Source organism: Arvicanthis niloticus, chromosome X (assembly GCF_011762505.2).
Source record: "Arvicanthis niloticus isolate mArvNil1 chromosome X, mArvNil1.pat.X, whole genome shotgun sequence".
Taxonomy (NCBI): domain Eukaryota; kingdom Metazoa; phylum Chordata; class Mammalia; order Rodentia; family Muridae; genus Arvicanthis; species Arvicanthis niloticus.
The window spans coordinates 110,324,159-110,346,734 of NC_047679.1; the positions used below are offsets into that span (position 1 = coordinate 110,324,159).

At 40.9% G+C, this 22,576-nt stretch overlaps 1 protein-coding gene across 1 annotated transcript; it reads right to left on the bottom strand.

Annotated features, from left to right (window-relative positions):
- Positions 1–629: 629 nt before the first annotated feature.
- Frmd7 (FERM domain containing 7) lies at positions 630–22,515 on the bottom strand. Its single transcript, XM_034485844.2, has 11 exons — positions 22,417–22,515; positions 21,566–21,608; positions 18,843–18,921; positions 16,323–16,420; positions 8,037–8,151; positions 7,722–7,869; positions 6,511–6,606; positions 4,945–5,108; positions 3,641–3,709; positions 3,450–3,525; positions 630–2,457 (listed from the first exon to the last, which is right to left on the bottom strand). The coding sequence occupies exons 3-11, from the start codon at positions 18,893–18,895 to the stop codon at positions 1,396–1,398; spliced, it is 1,881 nt and encodes a 626-aa protein (XP_034341735.2). The 5' UTR covers positions 18,896–18,921; positions 21,566–21,608; positions 22,417–22,515; the 3' UTR covers positions 630–1,395.
- Between the last annotated feature and the right edge of the window lie 61 nt (positions 22,516–22,576).

Sequence of the window (22,576 nt, forward strand, 5' to 3'; positions counted from 1 at the left end):
TTAACATGGTCTTGAGAATACATTAACTTAAGATTATTAACAAGGTTCTTCAGTAGCCTTCCAGGAAGACTGATAGACAAATATTTAATGAGTCAAGAATGGAATATTTAGTGGTCAAGAGATTGTTCAGTGCTTAAGACCACTGGCCATGTCAGCAGAAGACCTAGGTTTGGTTCCAAACATCAACATGGCAGTTCACAACTGTCTGTTAACTCCCATTCCAGGGGATCCCACACCATCTTCTGGCTTCTATGGGCAGCAGGCATGCACATGGTGTCTATACATGCATTCAGTTAAATATTCATGCACATAACATTTTTTAAAGGACTCAAATTGAGTTTAACACTATGGCCCATCACTGGAACCCCCAGCACACAGGAGGCTGAGGCAAGATGATCACAAATTGGAGCCTAGCCTTGGCTCCTGGTTAAAAAAAACAAAAACAAAAATCAAAGCCAACAACCACACAAGAGAATTTTGGATCTCTGTCTGAGCCTGATGCTGCAGCCACTTTTCATACCAGCCACAACTATTTCCACTTCCCCACCCCTGGCCATACCTTTTTTCCCTTGAGTATGTCCTTTTTCCATTCTCTGTCTTGTTAGACATAGGCCAGAACCAAAGAAGGCCATACTTATAACTCTTTATTAAAATAACACCTCATATCTTTGCCTACATGCATGCAACAAAGTTATGGCAAAAATAAATTCTGGCAAGAGAAATTAATAAACAAGCTTGCTTGTTAACATCGATCACACCTTATGCACTAAGTAATTAAGAGAAATTAGAAGTCAAACACCATAATATCCTCATGAAGCACAAAGTTTGCTTGAGAAATGGGTCTAATCCATGAATTTCCTGCATTGAGAAAGCTGTTAAATCCTCTCTTGAGTCTAAACATGTGCTGAGAGGACCTGTGCCACTCACCTATGTATATGTTATAAAAATTGACATTCTTCGTATGTAACAAGACTGATCACTGGGTCCCAAACAAGTCATGAAGAGAGAAACCATTGTTTAGGGTTACCTAATCACAAAAACAACCAACATAGTCATGGACTATTAAATCGCAAGGTGGTTTTAGAAGCCAGTCCCATGCACCAACCCACATCATCATTCTTCACCATTGAAGAATGAATCTTCATTAATAATGGCTACTCAAGGAAATGTAGGATGGTATGACATAGACTACCCTTGCACTACCATAGTGCTGGGGAGAAGAAGCCATGTTCCTGGGTCTTTTTGGAGGATATAAAAGAAAGAAGCTCATGGAAAGAGACACCATCTTACCATCAATTAAGATGACTAAGGAAAAGATGGGTCAAAAAGGCTTCTTATGTCTTACCTAGGGTGGTAACATAGAACTGGACCAGGAACATTCACAGAATCACTCTTTTAAGCTAAGAAATAATTACATGGCTTTAGCAAAGTCCTATCTTCAGCACCTGGTGTGGCAAAAGAAATAGTTTCATCCTCTTCTTCTAGCTGCAGACTACCAGAAGACAAGCGGATTCGGGCCCTGGGTGACTTTTTTCCTTTGCCATACAAAGAGTAGTAGTCTGTTTTAAGAATCTCTGATTCCGAATCACTGGACTCACTAGCTACATACCTTTCTGCTGAGCTCTGATCCATTAGAACTGTTGGAAAGTCCTGCTCTGCAAACATACATGTAAACTGATCAGTTTTACGAGTCAGAGCAGGACATGGCCCTAAAGGTCTAAATTCTGACCCAAAAGGAAAACGGATAGTTTTCATGTCTGATTGGCTTTGCGATCGTTTAGGAGTTTGCTCTTGAAGGTTATATGCAAATGCATCATCTAAATGTGAATCTTCCTCCTCTGGCTCTACATTGAAATTGCTTCTACCACTAGTTCTAGCCATAGCTTCTTGGAGTTCTTGAAGGTCTTGCTGTAAGCTTTTTATCCTCATATTCCTTGGGCTCCTTTTGGCTGGCTTTATTGCACTGGGATCTACATAGCTGTCTGGTCTCAGACTTTCCTCTGCCATGATCAGAGACCTCCTGGGTACCTGGGGTGGCTTGTCCACATAGAAAAAGACTTGGGGAGGCATAATATCAACCTTCTGACTAGTACAAGGAATATAGGGCACATCGGTGTATGTTAGCTGCCTTGCTGGACTCACTTTGCTTGTGTGACCATCCGCAATCTTGGAGTTTGTTTGGAAGGAGCTTAGAGGACTCCGTTCCTCAAAGAAATCTATGGGCTCAGGGTCAGTGTTAAAGACAGGATCTGCATAAATAAAGGTGAAAGAGGAACTGCTTTGGGATGGATGGAGCGATGTGGCCTCTGCCTCTGGTTTGGAATGCTCCAGCTCGGCTGCAAATGTCACTTCAACCGCAGAGTTCCTCCTCCTACTGTCCAGCATAGGCTCAGATGCATGTACTCCATTCACATTTCGGTAGTAACTGCTGCCATATGTAAGTCTCAGATCTTCCACCTTGAAAAAAAAGACATATTGACATCGGGTGAAAAATGCTATTTATCTGGACATGGGGAGGATCAGAAAGGTAACATCTCCTATTATGAAAGGCTGATTCCAGAAAGTGATTCAAATCCATAATCTATTCCACAGCCAATAAATATGTGTATTGAAAGGGTAGTGTGACTTATCCCATATCCCAAATTGTATGCTAGACAGTATGATGTATGCTGCATTCTTTATTCTCCATGCCATCCCACTCTACACTCCATATTTTATGTGCTCTTCAGGTACCATTGTATTTCAAGCAGTTCAGTTTGGTAGCTGTATCAGTGAAGTAGGAATCCTGCCTCTGTCTTCTTTGGACTGGCTGTGCAGACCTTGGGGACAACAGTCTAATGTTCCTACTCTGCCTCCTCCATATTTCCTATTAAAAAGAGTAGAAAGGAGAGCTGTTAATGGACTCAGAGGTTCATAATATAGATGGTCCCTTTCGTTGGTTTACCTCTGATGCCTTTTGGATAAAAACCATCCGATTTGAGTGAAGGCATGGGAGTTTATTTGCAGAGAGTGCCAAAGAAAAGTGATCAGCAAGTTTCTGGATCAAAGTCTCGATTGTGGCCATCATCTTACAGTACTGGGGCCACGAGAGTATCCTGAAATCATGTTACACAAATAAGCAACTATACCACACAGCTTTTTTGAAGCCTTAGTGTTTCTACTAAAGAAGCCAAAGAAATGTATTGGCATCTGATTTTTTTCAGGATGTTAGCAGTACAGATTGCAATTGGGAGGTACACCAGGGGTTCCTGTGGTGCATATTAGTTGTGGTTTACTAAACGATCTATTAGTGGGAATGACTGTGCCAAAAGGCCTTTCCAAGAGGCTAACCTCACATGGAGTGACCTTGAGACACACTGGGAGGTTCTGGCAAAATCAAGTCTTGGAAATATTTGAAGACTGGATGACTTATACTTATCTAAAGAAGTCGAGCTTTTCAGAACCCTTACTTGTTTTGACACATCAGAGAGAATGTCTGGTGACGATCTGCACTGCCGTTCATGATATTGAGATGGATACTGTTTCCTGAAATCCCCAAAACAGAGAAGTCATTGAAATGCTCATTATGCAAATTATAGAATGCACAGAAATCTCTAAATACAACTTCCAATCAGGATGAAAGAGGAGGAAAACTATGCACCTTTCAAATGGCAGGCTCTTTAATCTCCCCTTTTTCCCATATTCCAAAAGTTGCCTTTGAGTTCTTCCACTATCATAAAGAAGAGAAAAAAAAAATCATTAATTCCATCATAAGCCTATTTGCTCCTAAAACCTCAAAGCCTCACCTTGGTTGAAAACCTGAAGTATCTGGATGAGTGTCATGTGTTGTGACACTCTCATATTGATGCTATCTAAACCCACTTATGTGGACAGCAAGAATAGAACAACTTCAACTATTCAAATTCTAGGCTTAAAAAAAGACCTATAAAACACCACAGACTCTTTTTAGTTCTAATGAGGCTGTTTAATTTGGATTCCCAACAAAAGGTAAACCCAAAGCAGCTAACTAACCAGTAGAGAAAGATTGCTGCAGTTAGGCTTGTACCAATACAGGAATTGAGCTCACCATTGGGAGAAACAAAAGGCAGAGAAGAAATCACAATAATAATAAAATCCCCAAAGTCTGGGCCATTTAACCAAAGTACAAGGCCTGCCATGCCTCCCTTCTCTAAGGCCATTGCCCCACTGCAGCTGCCTGCAAAGGTTAATAGTGGTGTTTATAAGAACTCAGGTCATTAGGAAAAAGCAAACTATGATCAATAGCATCTGGTTAAGAAGACAGGGATTTGTAGAGTACACTTTAGAAACATTCCACCAAAAGTATGTGTGTGATTTTATAAACTATCTAGTCTTACAAGGGCAGATTTCCACAGTCTGAAAAGTCCCTTAAGTGGAATGATTTCATTAGAATTCTTTTTGTATCCACTAGAGTTTTGTAAGCTCCTTTCAATGGATTTCGAGGTTAGTTCAAGCTCTTAATTCTACCTCACTTCAACTCCTGTAAAGCGTGAGCTGTACTGAGAAGCCTCCAGTGCCATCGTTTGAATCCCTTGGTCCCCTTCAGTGTTTTCTCACTCTATCTTTCTCCTAAATGCCATTAATGGGGGCTGTTGAGCTTTCCTTCCATGACCTACAGATGAGGTGCCTTAAAGGAAACCAGTAAGTTTCTTGAATACAGGTTTTTTTTTTTTTTTTCCCTCAAATACCCTCTGCTATCCTACATTCTCACTATAGTTCTGACCCAAACTCTTTGGTTAGTAAATAGCAACTTAATGCAATGTACCAAAAAAAGAAAAAAAAAAGAACAGTAAGGGACATTTATAATATTTCAAGTGATTTAAATGGATTCCTTATTGCTCCTGGAATTCAGACTCCTCCTGCTGCTTCCCATGTCATTGAAAAGAGGCAGTGTGCATCGACTTCCTACATGCAAAATATAATTACCTGTAGCGGAAACTGGAGCCCTTGCTACAGAGTAGAGTTTTGGGCTTTGATTTGGGCTCTTCAGAAAGCCTGAAGAAAGCATGGTACTCCACACATGTCTTCCAGAAAGCCTTGCATGCATCTCGGCTGGCCATGGTGAACTCCAAAGTGTCTTTGCACAACACCTGGAAAAATGATTTTCTATGAAGCATAACACCCTGCAAAAATACCAAAGATCTTCTGATCTCAATGCCTTCTAAACAGTCAGTCCAGTAGCCTGTGCAGCATCTGGTTTTTCATTTGGCTCTTTATCGGTTCCACTGAAACCAAATGATTGGCAACCTTCCGAAGCTCAACACAGCCTCCACTCATATGCATGCCTCGTCTAAGAAGCCAGGCGTGCTTTGCACACTCCCCTCTCCTTACATGCGTTTCTGCCTTGCCTTTTTGCTTCCAGAAGCATTTTTATGAAGTTGTAAGTTAGGCTAAAGTGACTATCAACGGGCTTCTTTCCAAGAGAGGAAGAAACTATAAATAACAGGAAAGGAGAGGAAGAGCTTTCCTTTCCTCTGTAAGGATGATTGCAGGCACCCAAGTCTTTTCAGTGTCCCAGGTAAAAATCGACCTTCCTCTATATGCTTTCTCATTCTACAGTGCTTTGGTTTTCTCTCTTGACATAGTCCCAATTGTAATGTGTCCTAAGGGAACTTGGATTTCCAGTTCTAAAGTACAAGCTTTCCCCATCCTGAGTCACCACATACCCTCACTGGCCCATGGCTCTTTGGCATGTTCCCAGCCTACTTTTTAACAGCCTTGGCAGCATTCTGGGCTGACTGCCCCCTTCTCTCACCCTTTTCCAGGTTCCCGAACATAGCCCCCAAGGCTGCCCACAAGGTTCACACTAGAGCTGGTCCCATGAACGATTCAAATAAACACCTTTGCATACTACTAAGATCCAGACAAGATAATCCAAATGGGATCTTCTACAGGCTCAAATTATTGATCCATGTGTAGTTTTTTTCCCTTCATGGTCAGTCATGAAAACACACTTTCTAACACCGTCTTTTCTTATCTCGTGCAGTGAAACATCACCAAGGAATTACTTATTTTTGAGTATATGAACACCCATGTCTCACATTCTGCTCAGCCTAAGCACGTAGTTGATGGTCAATGGTTTCTACTTAAGGGAAGTGAGTGGCGATACTTTTGAAAATAAAAAAGAGACGATCAAATAATTTTTTCCACAGTCTTAGATCTGGTGACTTCATTTGACTCATCAGATTCCTCAAAAACAAACAAGCAAAGCATAAAAACAAAACAAAAACCTGTGTCCACTGAGAATTGCCTTTCAGCCCTGCTACCTCATTTTCCTATAGTATCATTTATTCTGAAGTGCAAATCAGATATCACAAGGATTTGCCTTTAGTTAAAACATCATTCAATGTCTCCTCAGTTTATATAGAGGGCAAAGAGGGGTCCCATCAACCCTCAGGCCCAGGCACTTTCACCATTTGTATTCAAACCATTTCAAGAGCAATTACAAAATTCCAAGTAAACAGAAACACCATGTATTCGAAACGTACTCACCAAAATATTAGCATGAAGTTTGATGAGAAAATGCTTTCTCTTAAAACTCAACTTGCGAATCTTAGCCCAGTTGAAAGTATTAATCTTTGTGTTTCCCTATAAGGAAACACATAGTCAGTTTCCAAACATGTAAGCATAATTCAGGTTGTGCCACAGTAGAAGATGGGAAATTCTCCTCATGAAGATCATCCGAGGCTCTCCCTAACCCAGAGAGACCCTGGGAAAATAAACAGACACTGCCCTGAAGCATTGGACTTTCTCCAGAATATAAGCAAGAAGGAGCATCGTGGAAGCTTTTAAGCCAGTCTAGTGAGACTATAGCGAATGGATTGTTATAATAGCTTCTAAAATCTCACTCCTCCCTGTTCCACATGGAAGTGCTAAAAGGAAATGCCCATTTATTCTGCTGCTTCATTTACCCAGACACCTCAGTCACTCCCCACTAGCCATATCATCGAATCTGGCTTGGGTTTTGCTGTTGAATATACAGACATCTCTCCTACTTCTCGTTAGTCCAAACTTCAGTCTCAATCTGCACCTTCATTTCTGTGGTCACCCCCTTCTCCACCTGCTCCAAATGCCTTCCACATCACCAAACTTTTTACCAGCAATGATAGCACACACCCTGCAATAGTCTGATGACAGCCCACTCTGTTTCTAGTTCCTCTAAACAGTTTTTGTTTAAGCAGACCAGGGAAATTAGAATTGCTGAGAGGACCTGGGGGTGGGGGGGCAGATGATGATAGAAGACAATGGTACCTCAAGTTGACTTCTACCTTGAAATACAAAATTTCGGGAAAACAATGACCTGGGAACCAGCATTCATTCCTACCAGCTGGCACTGGTCACTTCTGATGTAAAGATTAATGAGTAAGGGCATATCATAGTTTGAATCACTTAAGGTGACTCTTAGCAATCTGCAAAGCACTAGAACCTATGGTTTGGGATATCTGAATGTACAGTCTCTAAGAGCTTCACCATGCTGGCCTGAGTCAAAGTGTCATGCCCTCAAAATCCAGACAGAACCTTATTGACTGCACACAGAAGCACAGCACATTGTGGGAAGGTTTATTATGCAGTGTTTACAACTACCACTTACTTCCGTTCTGTTTGGTGATAAGGCAAAGCCTTATGGGGGAACCTATATTCAAGCTGAAGTCACACTAACCACCCCCAGCACACTGAAGGGCACTCAAGGAAAGAATTGTTACCCTTAACACCAGTACTCCCATGTGAGCAACAGCCAGGTGAATCTGCATCCCTTCACCATCACTGGCAGGCTGCGGTCTGATGCCATACATATCCAGCTTCCTTGCTATGTCCAGTAGCAAAATGTCTGATTCAGCTGGGCTCCGGCCTCTGCAGTGGGAAAGAATTAATGAGACAAATATATGAGAACCCCACAAGGAGCTGAGTGCTTTTTTGAGACTGAAGCTTCTCAGATTTAAAGGCTTACTTTTGAAAAAGCATCTGACCTAACTTTAGTGTCCTCCATTGGGAAAGCAGGGGCCAGGGATAGTACTCACATGTGCTGTTGATGAAACTGCATGATCTTGCTCTCTAAACAGGCTTGGCTTGGTAAGTACTGGGTTTGCACCAGATGCTTCCTAACTGTTTCTTCGTGGAAGTCTCCTAATTCTGCTGTACAATAGAAAAGTGACATTTTTTTTTTACACATTTCCATTGAGGAATTAAACAATGTACAACCCAAGAAACCGCCCACAAACAGTCATTTCTCCACAGTTGGTGTATCCCCTATGCCTCAGTCCCTACTGTGTGCTGTGTATATATTTGTGTTTGTATAGGGGAACACTAACTCGTTCTCAAATCATGGTGGTGGGTTTCTGGGAAGTCTCAGCCTGTATCATGGATTACACACCTAGAATAGACCTTAAAAGCTCCAAGATCTACCCAGAAGATGCTCCAACATATAACAAGGACATATGCTCCACTATGTTTATAGCAGCCTTATTTATAATAGCCAGAAGCTGGAAAGAAGCCAGATGTCCTTCAACAGAGGAATGGATACAGAAAATGTGGTACATTTACACAATGGAGTATTATTCAGCTATTAAAAATAATGAATTCGCCGGGCGGTGGTGGCTCACGCCTTTAATCCCAGCACTTGGGAGGCAGAGGCAGGCGGATTTCTGAGTTCGAGGCCAGCCTGGTCTACAGAGTGAGTTCCAGGACAGCCAGGACTACACAGAGAAACCCTGTTTCAAAAAAAGAAAGACAGAAAAAAAAGAAAAAAATAATAAATTCGAGAAATTCTTAGGTAAATAGATGGAACTAGAATATATCCTGAGTGAGGTAACCCAATCACAAAAGAACACACATGGTATGCACTCACTGATAAGTGGGTATTAGCCCAAAAGCTTGAAATAGCCAAGATTCAACTCACAGAGCACATGAAGCTCATGAAGAAGGAAGACCAAGTGTGGATGCTTCCGTCCTACTTAGAAGGAGTAACAAAATACTCAAGGGAGCAAATATGGAGACAAAGTGTGGGACAAAAACTGAAGGAGGGGCTGTCTGGAGACCATTCCACCTGGGTATCCATCTCATGTGCAGTCACCAAAGGTAGACACTGATGTGGATGTCAGGAAGTACATGCTGACAGGAGCCTGATGTAGCTGTCTCCTTAGAGGTCTGCCAGAGTCTGACACATTCAGAGGATGATGATCACAGCTAACCACTGATCTGATCAAGGGGTTCCCAATGGAGAAGTTAGAGAGTAAACTGAAGGAGCTGAAAGGGTTTTGAGGCTCCATGAGGAGAGCAACAATACCAACCAACCAGAGCTCCCCAGGGTCTAAACCACCAGCCTGGGAGCACATAGGGAGGGACCCATGACTTCATCTGTATATGTAGGGGAGGATGGCCTTGTTGGGCATAGGTGGGAGAGGAGATTCTTGGTCCCATGAATGCTGAACACCAAGTGTGTGTAGGGGGAATTCGAGGGTGGGGAGGTGGGAGTTGGGGGTAGGTGGGGGTACATCTTCATAGGATCGGGAGGAGGGGGATGGGATAGGAGATTCCTGGGTGGTGGGAGGAATAGGGTAAGGGGATTAAATCTGAAATGTAAATATAAATAAAAAATAAAAAACAAAACAAAACAAACAAAAAGCTCCAAGATCACAGTTGAATTTTTGTTACCTTTGCTGTCTTCTATACTCTTTTGTTTCATTTGCCTACTTTCAATGAGCCCCTATTACAGACTGCATTTTGTTTTTCCCAAATTTGTAAGTTTAAATCTTACCCCCTAGTGCCACCATATGTGACTTTATTGAGGACTGATGCTGACATTGAGAACATAAGCAGAGAGCTGTAGCCCAACCTAACTAGTATCCATTTAAAAATTGGAAAACCAGGCATTCAGGAACTCTAGGTCTGAGTACACATGATGATGTGCAGACAGAGTAAGAAGACTGCCTTCATCAAGCTGAAAAAGGAGACTTTGGAATTAAGCAAACCTGCCAACACCTTGATCTTAGATTTCCAGTATCCAGAATGGTGAGAAATTGTTTTGTATTGTTGTCGTTTTCGTTTGGTTTTCTCATTGAAACCACCCAGTTTCTGACATTTTCCTATGAGAAGCCTAGTAAAATCTAATATAGCCCCAAACCTATTTTTACTGATTGTCCATTATCATAAGCCAAGAATAAAACATCACTTATTGTACGAGCCAGCTACAGTCATGTCACCAGTCTGTAGTCTGGGAGTTCTGTAAATCTCCAAGAGTTTGAATTCCCAATAGACAAATCATCCTGTGTAAATAGCTGGCAGTTTATCTATGAACCTAATTTATTTGTTTTAGATTAATTTATTAATATGTTTTAGATATGTTTTAATATATGTTTTAGATTAATTTAATTTATTTGTTCCAGTTTATTGTTAGAGACAACCATTACAGGATTAAACCTGTGCAGCTGCTATGTCCTCAGACCTGTCTCCCACTTCTGTAAAAGGCCTTAGACTTCTTTGACTTTTGTTTTCCTTGTAATGGTTATGTTCCTTCTATGTGTCTAAAATTCACATGCATCACCTTCTGATGAGTTATTTCTCCTAAAGTCAAAGTTTAGAACACCTTTTTCCTCCATTTTGATATTTAATCTAGGACAAAGTGGGTAAAAAGAGATATAGCCACACCTGTTACCCATATACATGCTTTTGTTTTAGGTCATAACATAATTAAAACATTTCTCCCTTCTATTTCTCTCAAATACCTTTTCTCACTTTCCTTTACATTCATAGGTTCCTTTTATCAGTTTTTATTTCATGCATACACACATATGCACACACACACACATATACACACACATACACACACATAGTGGGCTATATGTAGTCTTTAAGAGTAATACAATCGGTGGGATCTTGGGGTGCTCTCATACTGAGCAAAATATGTGTACAATGCTAAAAAAAAAAAACTGTATAAATAAGAAACTGAAGGAACCATGTTCACCCTGATATACATTATCTATGAAAAGTCTGTGGCTGACATATGACCGGATCACATGGTGAGAGAATCAAAATTTTTTCTTAAACTCAGGAATAAGATAAAGATGCCTGTTTTTGCCATATCACCCAGCATTGTACTTGAGGGTGTAGTGACTGCAAGCAGACAAGAAAAAGATCTGTAAAAGTTTTGTAGTGTAAAGTAAAAGATAAAACTGTTTCCTCAGAGACTCAAAGATCCGATATTTTCAAAATGTCAAGAAATCCATAGAGAGCAGTGCAGCATGAAGGGTCAAGAAACAAACTCTCAGAATTTTTTTTTGACAAAGTTGCCATGATAATGTAATGAAAAAATAAAAATCTTTTCAATGAAGTGTTCCAAGAAAAATAGAAATCTATGAGAAAAAATACTACATTGCAAGCCAGTTGCAGTCAAAGCATCAGTCTGTACATTGGGATTCTGTACACAGTAAATAGTCAGCAATTCTACCAGAATCTCTAGTAGACAAATCCTGTCGTTTCCAAATAGGTGACAGTTTACCTGGGACTTCATGTAACACACCACACAAGCGTATCAAAAAGGAACTCAGAATCGGTCAGAGACCTAAAGCTAAAGGGTAAACCTCAAAAAGATCTAGAAGAAAAATAAAGAGAAGAATGTCTTGTGACTATCAGAATGTGTTTTGTTTTTTTTCAAAAAACTATTTTAAAATCCAATGGTAAGATGGAATTTGAAGGCATTGACCAAAAAAAAAAAAAATCATTGGTTGTTTTTGAGAATAATGCTAGTTTAAAATTTTATTTAGGGGCTGGAGAGATGGCTCAGAGGTTAAGAGCACTGACTGCTCTTCCAGAGGACCTGAGCTCAATTCCCAGCAACCACATGGTGAGAATCACAACCATCTATAATGGATCCAATGCCCTCTTCTGGTGTGTCTGAAGAGAGTGACAGTATACTCACATATATAAAATAAATAAAGAATATTTGTACAAAGGACATTTATACCCACACACCTGTCCTCAACTTTGGTCGGAGACACCTCCCTTTGCATTAGATAGCTGCCAATACAAAGACTAGTAATTTGTCAAAGTGCTGTAAATAAAATATTGGGTGCTCAGCCCAAAGTGGAATATTCTAACCATCACCACCATAGTTCAGGGAACACAGACGAATAGGAAACAAAGGGGCAGAGAATAAAAGGGCTGGAGGATGGGATGCTGTCTTCTGGGCACAGCAAAGCTAGCACACTATGAACTCACACTACCTATGATTGCCTGCACAAGATCAAACGACTTTGGTACAGGTAGGGTAGGTGGTCTGTGGGCCACAGGCTTTACTGGGGGAGCTACTGGCAGTTGAGTTGATAAATGCTGGAGAAAGGAGGCTCATTCATCTTTGAGGGTATAGCCACTAGTAGGTTTCCCATGTTCCAGTGGATGGTACCATATGTGTGCTCATGGAGGCAGTCCTAACTGCGTTTATCAAAAACTGGGTTACCAAAAACAAGAAGAGGAAACTGGAGTTGGAAATCAATAGGGTCTGACTGTATTTCATTGTATACATGCATGAAATAACAAATAATAACAATAACAACAACAACAATGATAATAAAGAAAAACAATAGTTATATAAGTAATTAGATATTTCTTTATACCTACTAGGTTAGCCATACCAAGTGTTAAGGAAGGTGGAGAAGTTAGAAGTTTCAAACATTCTTTATCAAAGAATGGTATATGGGTACTTGGAAATAACACAGTGAAATACATTAATTTGTTGAGTTAATTGCCATTGATGATTATAAAAAATGTTCAGGAGAAATATATCACACAACCAGGCAATCACCTTTCTAAGAACCTACACAAGAAGAAAAGAAGCATATGTCCATACAAAAACATGTATGCTGTCAATGTTAATATCTAAACTAGAAACTTGCCTAACTATCCATGACAAAGTGACTAGATAAACAGAGTGTAATAAATCCATAAAATGGAATGTTATTCACTGATAGAAATGAATTAACTGGGATATGCATAGATTTCAAAAAGCACTGTACTGAATGGAGAAGCTAGATGCAAAAGATTACACTTCATATCATTCCACTTCAATGAAATGTGAAAAAAAAATAAACAAAAGTACAGAAACAGAAATTGTATCAGTAATTTCCTGAATTTGAGGAGGAGAGTAGAGAAGAGCAAAACATATCTCTCCCCCTCCCTCCTTTCCTCTCTCTCTCAGTTTCTCTTTGGAAGCAGGCCTGGAACTTGCTATGTAGAGATTAGCATGAAAATTGAACTCAGAGAGGTCTGCATGCCTTTGCCTCCCAAGGGATGGGATTTGGGGAGAGTGCCACGCAACCCTCAGCTTTGTTTTTTTTGTTGTTTGTTTTTGAGACAGGGTCTTATATAGCCCAAGGCAGCATCGTGAAAGTCAGTATCTTGCTGAAGATAACCTTAATTCCTGATCCTCCTGCCTCCACCTGCCATGTGCTGGGATCACAGGCTCACACTATCCCGCTCAATTTTATGTGGCTCTAATGATTAAACCCAGGGCTTCTGACAAGTAGGCAAGCAAGCTACCAACCAAGTTACACCCCCAGCCCTGAGAAGGTTCCATTGACATTATAGAAATGCTCCAAAACTGGACTGGAATCATAGTTGGATGGACATTAATTTACTGAAACATTACTGGTTTATGCGTTTTAAGTAGGTGAATTTTACAGCATGTAAATTATAGCTCAATAGAGCCATTCTTAAAAAATACAACTCATACAGGTGTGTACATTCAACATGTGTGTGCATCTTTTTTGATTTCTTAAAAACAAAACCCTACAGCAACCATAAAGAAAATCTAAGAACACATGAGATTATGTTAATTTCCTCTCCATGCACTACTATGATAATTTAGCAAGATAATTGGTACTACCAGTAGCAGAAGGTCAAATGCTATGACCAAATGGTAGCCTTTCTGGTCCAACTCCCATCATCTCTCCTAGAATCTCTTATTGTTCTACCTAATATCATCACTGTCTTCAAAGTTATAGTTTACCAAAGCAGACAGTATAGTTCTCTTAAAATCTAATTCAGATTTTGTTCCTATATTTAAAATAGACGCCTAGAATCCCTTTCTGTGGAGGTGCTTCTGATGATTAAAAATAAATGTTCTTTGTTTCATACCTCAGTCTTCTGTCTCTATGGCTCCCCATCTCATTTAGGGTCATGTTCTAGGTCTTAAATGTGCATTTAACTCCTTTCTTTTTTCTCACTAAGGCTCTGACCAGCCACTAAGGCTTCTTGCTGTTTCTCAAAAGCCCCAGGCATGTTCTTTCTCCCCTCTGGCCTTTTTAACTGACTATTCCAGGTGTGTGGACCTCTCTTTGCCCTTTGCTTTACTTCCCTGCCTCCTTCAAACCTCCCATCAACTGTCACCTTTCCAGTATACTTGCCCTCCTCACAGTATTGAACTACTCAGTACCCACACCTAGAACCCTCCCTCTCCCTTCTATGCTCTATGGTTCCGTCTCACTCTCATCACCTCCTAACATTCTCATTATTTTGGTCATTCTACGACTCTCCTGCACTGTCAAAATGCTCGCTCCATGAAGACAAGGATGTGTGTCATGGCTCACTGCTATGTTCTCAATGCTTATAAACAGACTCTAACACAGTGGTATATACTTAAATTTTTTGTTGTTTAAGGAATGACAAAGAAAGATTATACTATGAGTTTCTAAGAAGGAAGATTCATTTGAATTATCCAAATCACATTTGGTAGGCACTATCTAGCTAGAGGTGCTTAAAAGAGGTGTAAGTAATTAAGTGACAGGGGCAGAATGCTAAGGTTCCTGAATGTCTAGCCTATAGCAGGCACTCAGCAACTATTGAGCAGGACTGTGATTCTGCACATGACTTTGAGTCTGACTTGAATTGATTGTGAAATGCTAACTCACTAGAACCACAGCTTTTTTTTCTCATAAAATAAGCTTCTGTTGACCACATATCCTCTGGAAAAGCAGAAGTAAAATTGATACAAAGAGAAGAGGTCACCTGGAGCCCCACCCTCTCGACTGCTATCTAAAAAGGTAACCAATGGAGAAGGATGTCCCTCCTACCTGCCCAACTCCATGACCCACATCTCAGTGCCAAGTATGACACTGGGCACATGAGTACTCAAGACCTTTCAAGATGATGCTTCATGCCATCATGTCTCCGAGATAGACACTATTCTTGAGGTATGTGTGGTCATTCTCCATCCCCTGTGTATGCTGCTTCTTGTGCTACCACAGGTTTTATGAGTTCTCTGCCTACCATCACATCCAATTCCCAGGTATCCCTTTAAGCTCCAGTACAATAGCCACCTCCTCCATCAGCGTTCCTTGATTCTCACAGCTTTCTCCATCTGCTGCCTTTCTGAGAACCTGGAGCTCTCTGTGCCAGCTGGTAGTCACTTGATACACTGCCTATCCAAGCATGTCATTGTATTGTTCTCAGCGAAATCTGAAATCTACCATTTATGGGCTGGTAGAAAGGTAATGAACAAAGGTCAAAAATAAACCAATGAAATAAACAAAAAGCTGAAGTTATGATTATGCAGGATTATCAAGGAACAGGCTATTCTTGGGAGTCCTCTCCAAAATGAGAAAGTCCAGCTGGTCTTAGAAGAGATGTTATCTCCTGCTGCCTAGACCCTACTCTTCAGGCTGTAGGAATAACATGGTCTGCTCTGGGTAACTCCCTCCCAGACAGGCTCCCACTGTTCCCCGGCCTCCTCCAGTCTATCTTCAGTGTTCCTTCTAGTCAAACTACTTGGCCACCAATCCTTGGGGAACACTAATGTATGCCTGGTACCTTTTATTCTTATAGCCTCTTTCCACTGTCTCCATCCCATGATTTCTTCTCTGGAACTGTGGTGCGAGAAACACGGAACTGAGAGATATCCTTGAAGAAGCAGAGGGAGTGGGGACTGCCTGGTCAAATTCATGGCAAAAATTATTCAAGCCAGTTCTTAGATGGCAAGTCAAAGGATAGTGACTGCAGGGTAGGTAGACTGAGGTAGAAGAGAATCAGCAAATTTTACAGTTCAACTCATCAGAAGCACCTCCATGAGAAGGTATTCTTGTCACTACTTTAAATAGAAGGACATTCAGACTAAGAGAAATAAGGTCGTTTGCCTTAGAGTAAGGGTTGGGTAGTAAGATGATGTGATTTAGATCTCAATGAATGCAATTAAGAACCACTTCACTGTAGCTGAACTATGTATGCCCTCTCTCCTCTTAAGGCTGAATAAGTGCTTGCCCCCTTCAGTTGGCTCTATCCCTGGTGAATGGGCTGAGAAGTTGAGGTTTGGTACTTACATTGTAAGATGTGTGACACCATTAAAGCTATACAGTTGTCACTGCATGGAAGCCTTCCCAGAGCCAAATCCTTCTTTATTTGAAGAGTAAAAAGATACCTGCAAAAGATTTGAGGAAAATATCTTGAAAAAAGAAGCAGGAATACAGAAGAAAGCTTTTCTTTCTCCAAGACCCAAGATAATTCAAGGAAGGAACAGCATCCAGTCAGTCAGAGGCCTTTTCAGGGGTGGCAAATCATACTTAGGCTTTGCTTCAAAGACAATCCAACCCCAGCCCACAACTCGGCTGACCCAGCACATTGGCAGCTTCTGCAACTGTTGGAAATTGCCCTGGCTGTAGCCTGCCGCCAGCTTGAGAGACCTGGCCAATCCTCTTCTGGTGGTTTTTGCCATGGAGACAACCACATCCTGAGCTAGATAAACGGGAGCCTCAGCAAGCATGAGCAGATTCGGGGGGACACAAAGAACTATCGAGTAAGCAGAGCTGTAAGAATTTTAGAGGCTGGTGGAGCAACAACAACCAGTGGATTTTATAGCAATACCAAGATAGGGGCCAAGCCCTTCTGACCAGGTAGTATCACTCTAAGATACAGAAAACACGGCCAGACCCTCACATCTGCCATGGAGTCTAGCCAAATACCCAAAGAGCCTATTTCAGGAATAAGGCCATTAAACCACCATGCTTGTGCCCATCATGCTCCCTTGCCTGGATCTCCATGTAACTATCAATCAGAGCCCAAATTAGTATTTTACAAGCAATAGCTATGAAACTAATGGTTGATGCACTCAGTGATGCAGAACCTTCATCAAGGAACAAAATCAAAATGAAGCTTTGTGTTTAGGGCTCTGACACATTGAACATTTGCCACACTGAAGGCCTTAGTAAAGAGTGTGTGTGCGCGCGTGCGCGTGCGCATGTGCATGTGCGCATCCATATGTGTGTATACAAAGGTCAGAGGAGAACCTTGTGTCTCTGCTTTCTACCTTATGTGAAATAAAATTTCTTTGTCATTTGTCACTACGTACATGAATTTAGCCAGCTTGCGAGCTTCCAATGATGCCTCTCAGCTCACTGTAGAAGCACTGACTTTATAGAGGTGCCCCGTGTCTAGCTTTATGTGGGTTGCAGAGATTTGAATTCAGGGCTTCACAATTGTGTGGCAAGTACTTTGCCACCAAACTACCTCTTCAGTTCCAGAGCCTACTTTTTGGTGAATAAGTGTATAAGAAAGACTCCACACTATCTGCTTTCTTGTCCAGAGCAAAAACCAGTTCCAGTATTTTCTTTTATATGTGCAAAAAACACATTACCTACTGGGCGTGTTTCCCTGTATAAAATATAATTTTCTAGATTAAATTCTAGAAAATGAATTATTTTCTAGAATAAAGAATTATTCAGTAGCTAATGCCCTGAAGGCAATGAATGTAGTAAAAGATAGCTCGTAGTAAGTGATAAATGAAAATTTAGTCTGAAGAGACTTGTCAAGCAGTTGTTCAGTTCATGAAAGCTTTAAGTATTATGTTCTTTCAAATCATATGTGCCTCTCATACACTAGAAAAAAATTCAGTTAAAATGGTTATTTTTACATAATATTCTCAGAACTCCCTGCATCGGTCCCAAACAAGGCCTAATTGTAATTTCCACAACAGGTAAGTATTCTTCCTTTTAATTGTTGCTGCTGGGTTACTGAATGCACAGTGGTCTACATAGCAAGCTATCTCAGCAAGTGGATGACAAGAAACAGATTTTGAGAGAATTAGGGGAGAGAAGGAAGACAACTTGTGCAAAGACCTCACACCAAAGGAGTTAAGTCAATGTGCTCCATGAGGAAGGGCCAGATGCCAGGGAGATTAACTCTCAACCACTGTGATTTTTAACTCAGCCAGCTTTAGCTTCCAGGACATGTTCCTCATCTGTAACCTAAAAGAGCTAGATAAGAATATTTCCTAGGGGAGCTAGAGATTTGGCTCAGTGGTTAAGAGTACTTACTGCTCTTACAGAGGTTCTGAGTTCAATTCCCAGCAACCACATGGTGGCTCACAACCATCTGTAATGGGATCCAATGTCTTTTTCTGGTGTGTCTGAAGACAGTTACAGTATATTCATATACATCAATAACCCATTAATATCTGGAGGGTGCAGCCAGCTTCTCCTTCTTTCTAGCCCAGTGGGTCTCCACCTTCCTAATGCCGCAATCCTTTACTCATGTTGTAGTGACCCCCCCAAACATAAAATTATTTACATTGCTACTTCAAAACTGTAATCTTGCTACTGTTATAAATTGCAATATAAATACCTGCGTTTTTCCAATGGTTTTAGGTGACCCCTGTGAAAGGATCATTTGTCCCCAAAGGGGTCATAACTCACAGGTTGAAAACAGTTGTCTAGTCCCTCACATCTTGTACCAGAGAGTGACTTAAACCTAAGCCATGCAAAGGGGACTCAGAGTCTTCTTTCATCAGTAGCTGGAGAATGGGGATTCTCTAGTAACATCATTCAGCACTTAGTGAAACACTTTACCTTGTGAGCTCTTCCCGAAGATGTCCAGGGTCCACTGGGAAAAATTTCACCATAAATTTGAAAACAACCTCCTTAGGATCTTAAAACACAATATCTCCATAAGTTTTATTTAAATTATCATTACAACAGCTAAAATAATCTCATATACACACACTCATGCACATACACAAACACAACATGCATGCACACAAACATGTGTATACACACACACACACACACACACACTTCCCTCCTATCTCCATTACTCCTTCCCATAGACTTATTTTACATTTCAGTTTTTCACGTTTACTGTTATTTCTGGATTGTGACACTATGTGTAGAGCAATTCAGAAAGTCTTCCAACTCATCTCTCTTTCACATCCTTTCTCCCATTGAGTTTCTTTTGTAAAGATGTGCCCATGTGAGGCCCATTCTGTCCCTTCTTAAGAAGTGAGAAGAAGTGAGACGTTCAGAAAGATTATTCACAACTCGCTGTCTGTGATCATTCAATCCTGCCTGAGAAAAGAGTCCAGCTTCAGGGCAAGCACATGAAAGGATATATGATGGATTCTTCGCTAACAACACACATGTGTTGTTAGCCTTATATTGTGTCTGCCTTACATTGTGTAGTTGAGCTCCATTCATCAGGACTCCGGAGAGCAAAACAAGCTAAAAAAAAACTTCTTGGGCTGATTGCCAGAGTGATGTCAGCTGAGAACTCCACTTGCTGAGACAAGATCCGTGGAGGACATGTGATGTTTTGTGGAAGCATAAAAAAAGACTCAATGTACAGTGACTGAGGCTGAGCTAGGCTTGCTTATAGAGCTAGCTGTATAATGCTTGTTGGTCTTGCATCTTCACTAATCTTTGCTTCACTGAGAGAGCCACAGCTGAGACCTTCTGCAGTCCCTCCGGATCCCTCCTGCTGAGACTGAGACCTGCCTGTCTCCTCTAGGTAGTGCCATCCCTGCTGGTTCTTGTTTGCTATCCCTATCCCGACTCAGCTGTTGATCTATCTGTAAAGTGAACTGCTGATTTCCTGACAATACAGATAGGATTTGCTCCAAAGAACCCTTCCTAAACCACTTCCCCCATATCCTTTCTTTTCTATACCTCTGGAGCATGGTAGGCTAAAAGGGAGGTTAAAATGTTTAATAACCATCGTTAAAAATGGGTTTTTAGGGCTGGAGAGATGGCTCAACAGGTAAGAGCACTGATTGCTCTGCCAGAGGTTCTGAGTTCAATTCCCAGCAACCACATGGTGGCTCACAACCATCTGTAATGGGACCCAATGCACTCTTCTAGTGTGTGTCTGAAGACAGCTGCTGTGTACTCATATAAATAAAAAAAAAAAAAACAAATAAAAAAGGTTTTTAAAAATATTAAAGTTAAAATAAAAGGAATGAGAAACAATATGGATCAATGTCTCTATCAATCTTAAAATATATCCCTGAAAAACCACATCTACTTATTTTCACACCTACTTGAATTTGAAAATGAGAAACTTGAGGCTGGGCGTGGAGCTCAATGCTAGAATATTTTGCTAGCATGCACAAGGTCCTGGGTTGCACCCCCAACCCCAGCAAAAAAGAGTAAAGTTTATTAGATCAAAAGTAACCACACACAAGTAGCAACAGTGTTATTTATTCAATATATCTTTTCTGGTTGCCTTTTGTCCTAAGTCAATCCTGGAAGCTAAAAGATACTCACGTGCTCCCAGTTTCATCGGAGAGACAAATAATTATACAGACCAATTTGAGTACCACCAAGCCTAGGCTAAGGAAGCCTTTTACTTGAGGAGTTGACAGCTAAGTAGGTTACCAGGGGCAGGAATTGAAATGGTTAGTGCCAGGGACACAGCACTTAAGATAGAGTCCAGAGCTTTGCATACCATGCTAATAAGGTTGAACTTTAAAGGTAATTAGAGAACCATGGAAGTATTTTAAGCAGGAAAGAGATCTGGTCTGGGTTGTATATATCACTCAGTCCCTTGGAGATTAATATAGATGCTTAAGTGGAGAAAATCAGTTCAGAAGCTAACAGAATTATGTGATATAATCACAGAATTGGGAGACGTAGAGTCACAAGATACGTCAACTTTTGTAGGGCGGATTAGAGCAAGGAAGTAGGAAGAGACAGTGAAGCAAGATCTCCCAAAGTGTTAATTAAGACCTACTTACAAAATAATACCTGTAGAATTAGTTAAATGTGCATGTCCCTGGACCCTTGCCCCAGGAATGAGGTCCGGGGATTTGTCTACATTTTAACAGAAAATCCAGATGAACCTGAATACATATGGAAATGTGAGAAGCCGAGTTCCAAAGTGTGAGATACAGGAGTCACTTGAGCATAAACTGAAGCAAATGGTAAGGCTTGTGATGGTATGAAAGGAAAGACTCTTCAGGCAGAAGGTGAACATTACTGTAGATTGACATTAAGGGTGCTTGAAGATTCACAGTGTCAGAGAGTGAGATACATGCAATCTGCTGATGACATAATTACCAGAACTCTTCAGAGGTACTCCAAGATCCAGCAGTGTGAGCTTCTTTCTTCATCTCAGATAAAATTAAGACAATTTTCTCTAGTGCTAAACTTACTGGACAGATGAAGGGCTAATGTAATCTATCCAGCCCCCCCCCCCCCACTTCCCTCTTTTTGTAAGGCAAAGAATTGCATGGGACTGTAGGAGTATTTCTCAAGTATAAACTGAGGACTACACCCCTTGTGTGATCTTCCATACTTACTTTTGACTTGCTTTGTTATGGGCTTCAGAAGTTCCAACCAAACCTGTAATAGCATCAGTGAAACAGCAGCAGTGAGCACAGCTTTCTTTCTTTCTTTCTTTTGGTACCAACTAAAGGTCAATGTCAAATGAACAAACACCAGAACTATTTAGATTTCTAAAGATAGTTGGAAATGAACAGCCATGTCGAAGAGATTATGTACCTTCACCATTCCCGGTCATCCCCCTCATAGTATCCTTGTAACAGTGTATGCTGTGATCTATAAACTCTGTGTTGTTAACATCTCAATCACTGCTTCCTTGCCTTGGTAGGATGCTAGAGATGTCACAGACAAAGCTCATGAGTGACTGCAAAGACTCCTAAAGGCATTTGGTTTTACATTTATGTCTTACCGTCCCACTACCCTTACCCTCACTCCTGTCAATGCCCACTTAATAATGAGCCTTTTTGAGAAGGTACCAGATTACAGATATGCCAAGGCAGGATGCAGCAAAAGAACCTTGTGAAAGTCAGGGCCCCTACGAAACAGGGCAAGAAAGCTCCCTAAATACTTATGAGGTCAAGAGTCTTAACTCGGTTGGGTTGAAGTCCAACAGGTTAAAGAGTTAAAACTTTGATAGTTGGTCAGAGAGTAACAGAAAAGGATCATGAGGCAGAAGAATTTGTTTGGCAAACCAAGGTAACTCAATATACAAGGCAGGAGAAGGGAGGCCAGTTTTAAACAAAAGAATGTTGTAAGGGATAAACAAGTTTTGCATTTTTAATCTGGGCTTGAGCCCTACATGCCTAGGTGCAGACTGCATTAGGAGGCATTTGCAGAGACTCAGAACCCTGTAGTAAAACCCACTTACATTATTTCCAGAATGGCTGCAGAATTCTAATCCAAAATATTCCTTTTCAGCCAGATTGAGATGACTGCAGCTTAGGTTAAAGAGTGCCTTTCCAGATGATTTTTGCTAAACAAAACAGAGGTTATGTTCCAGTTAGAATTCCTCACAGGTAAAGTGTGAT

Coding starts and splice junctions, on each gene's coding strand:
- Frmd7 (XM_034485844.2), bottom strand. CDS start 18,895: ATGGTGAAATTTTTCCCAGTGGACCCTGGACATCTTCGGGAAGAGCTC. Junction 6,607..7,721: donor TGGGAGTACTGGTGTTAAGG/GTAACAATTCTT, acceptor GTTTCCTTATAG/GGAAACACAAAGATTAATAC. Junction 5,109..6,510: donor AACTTCATGCTAATATTTTG/GTGAGTACGTTT, acceptor TCATTTTTCCAG/GTGTTGTGCAAAGACACTTT.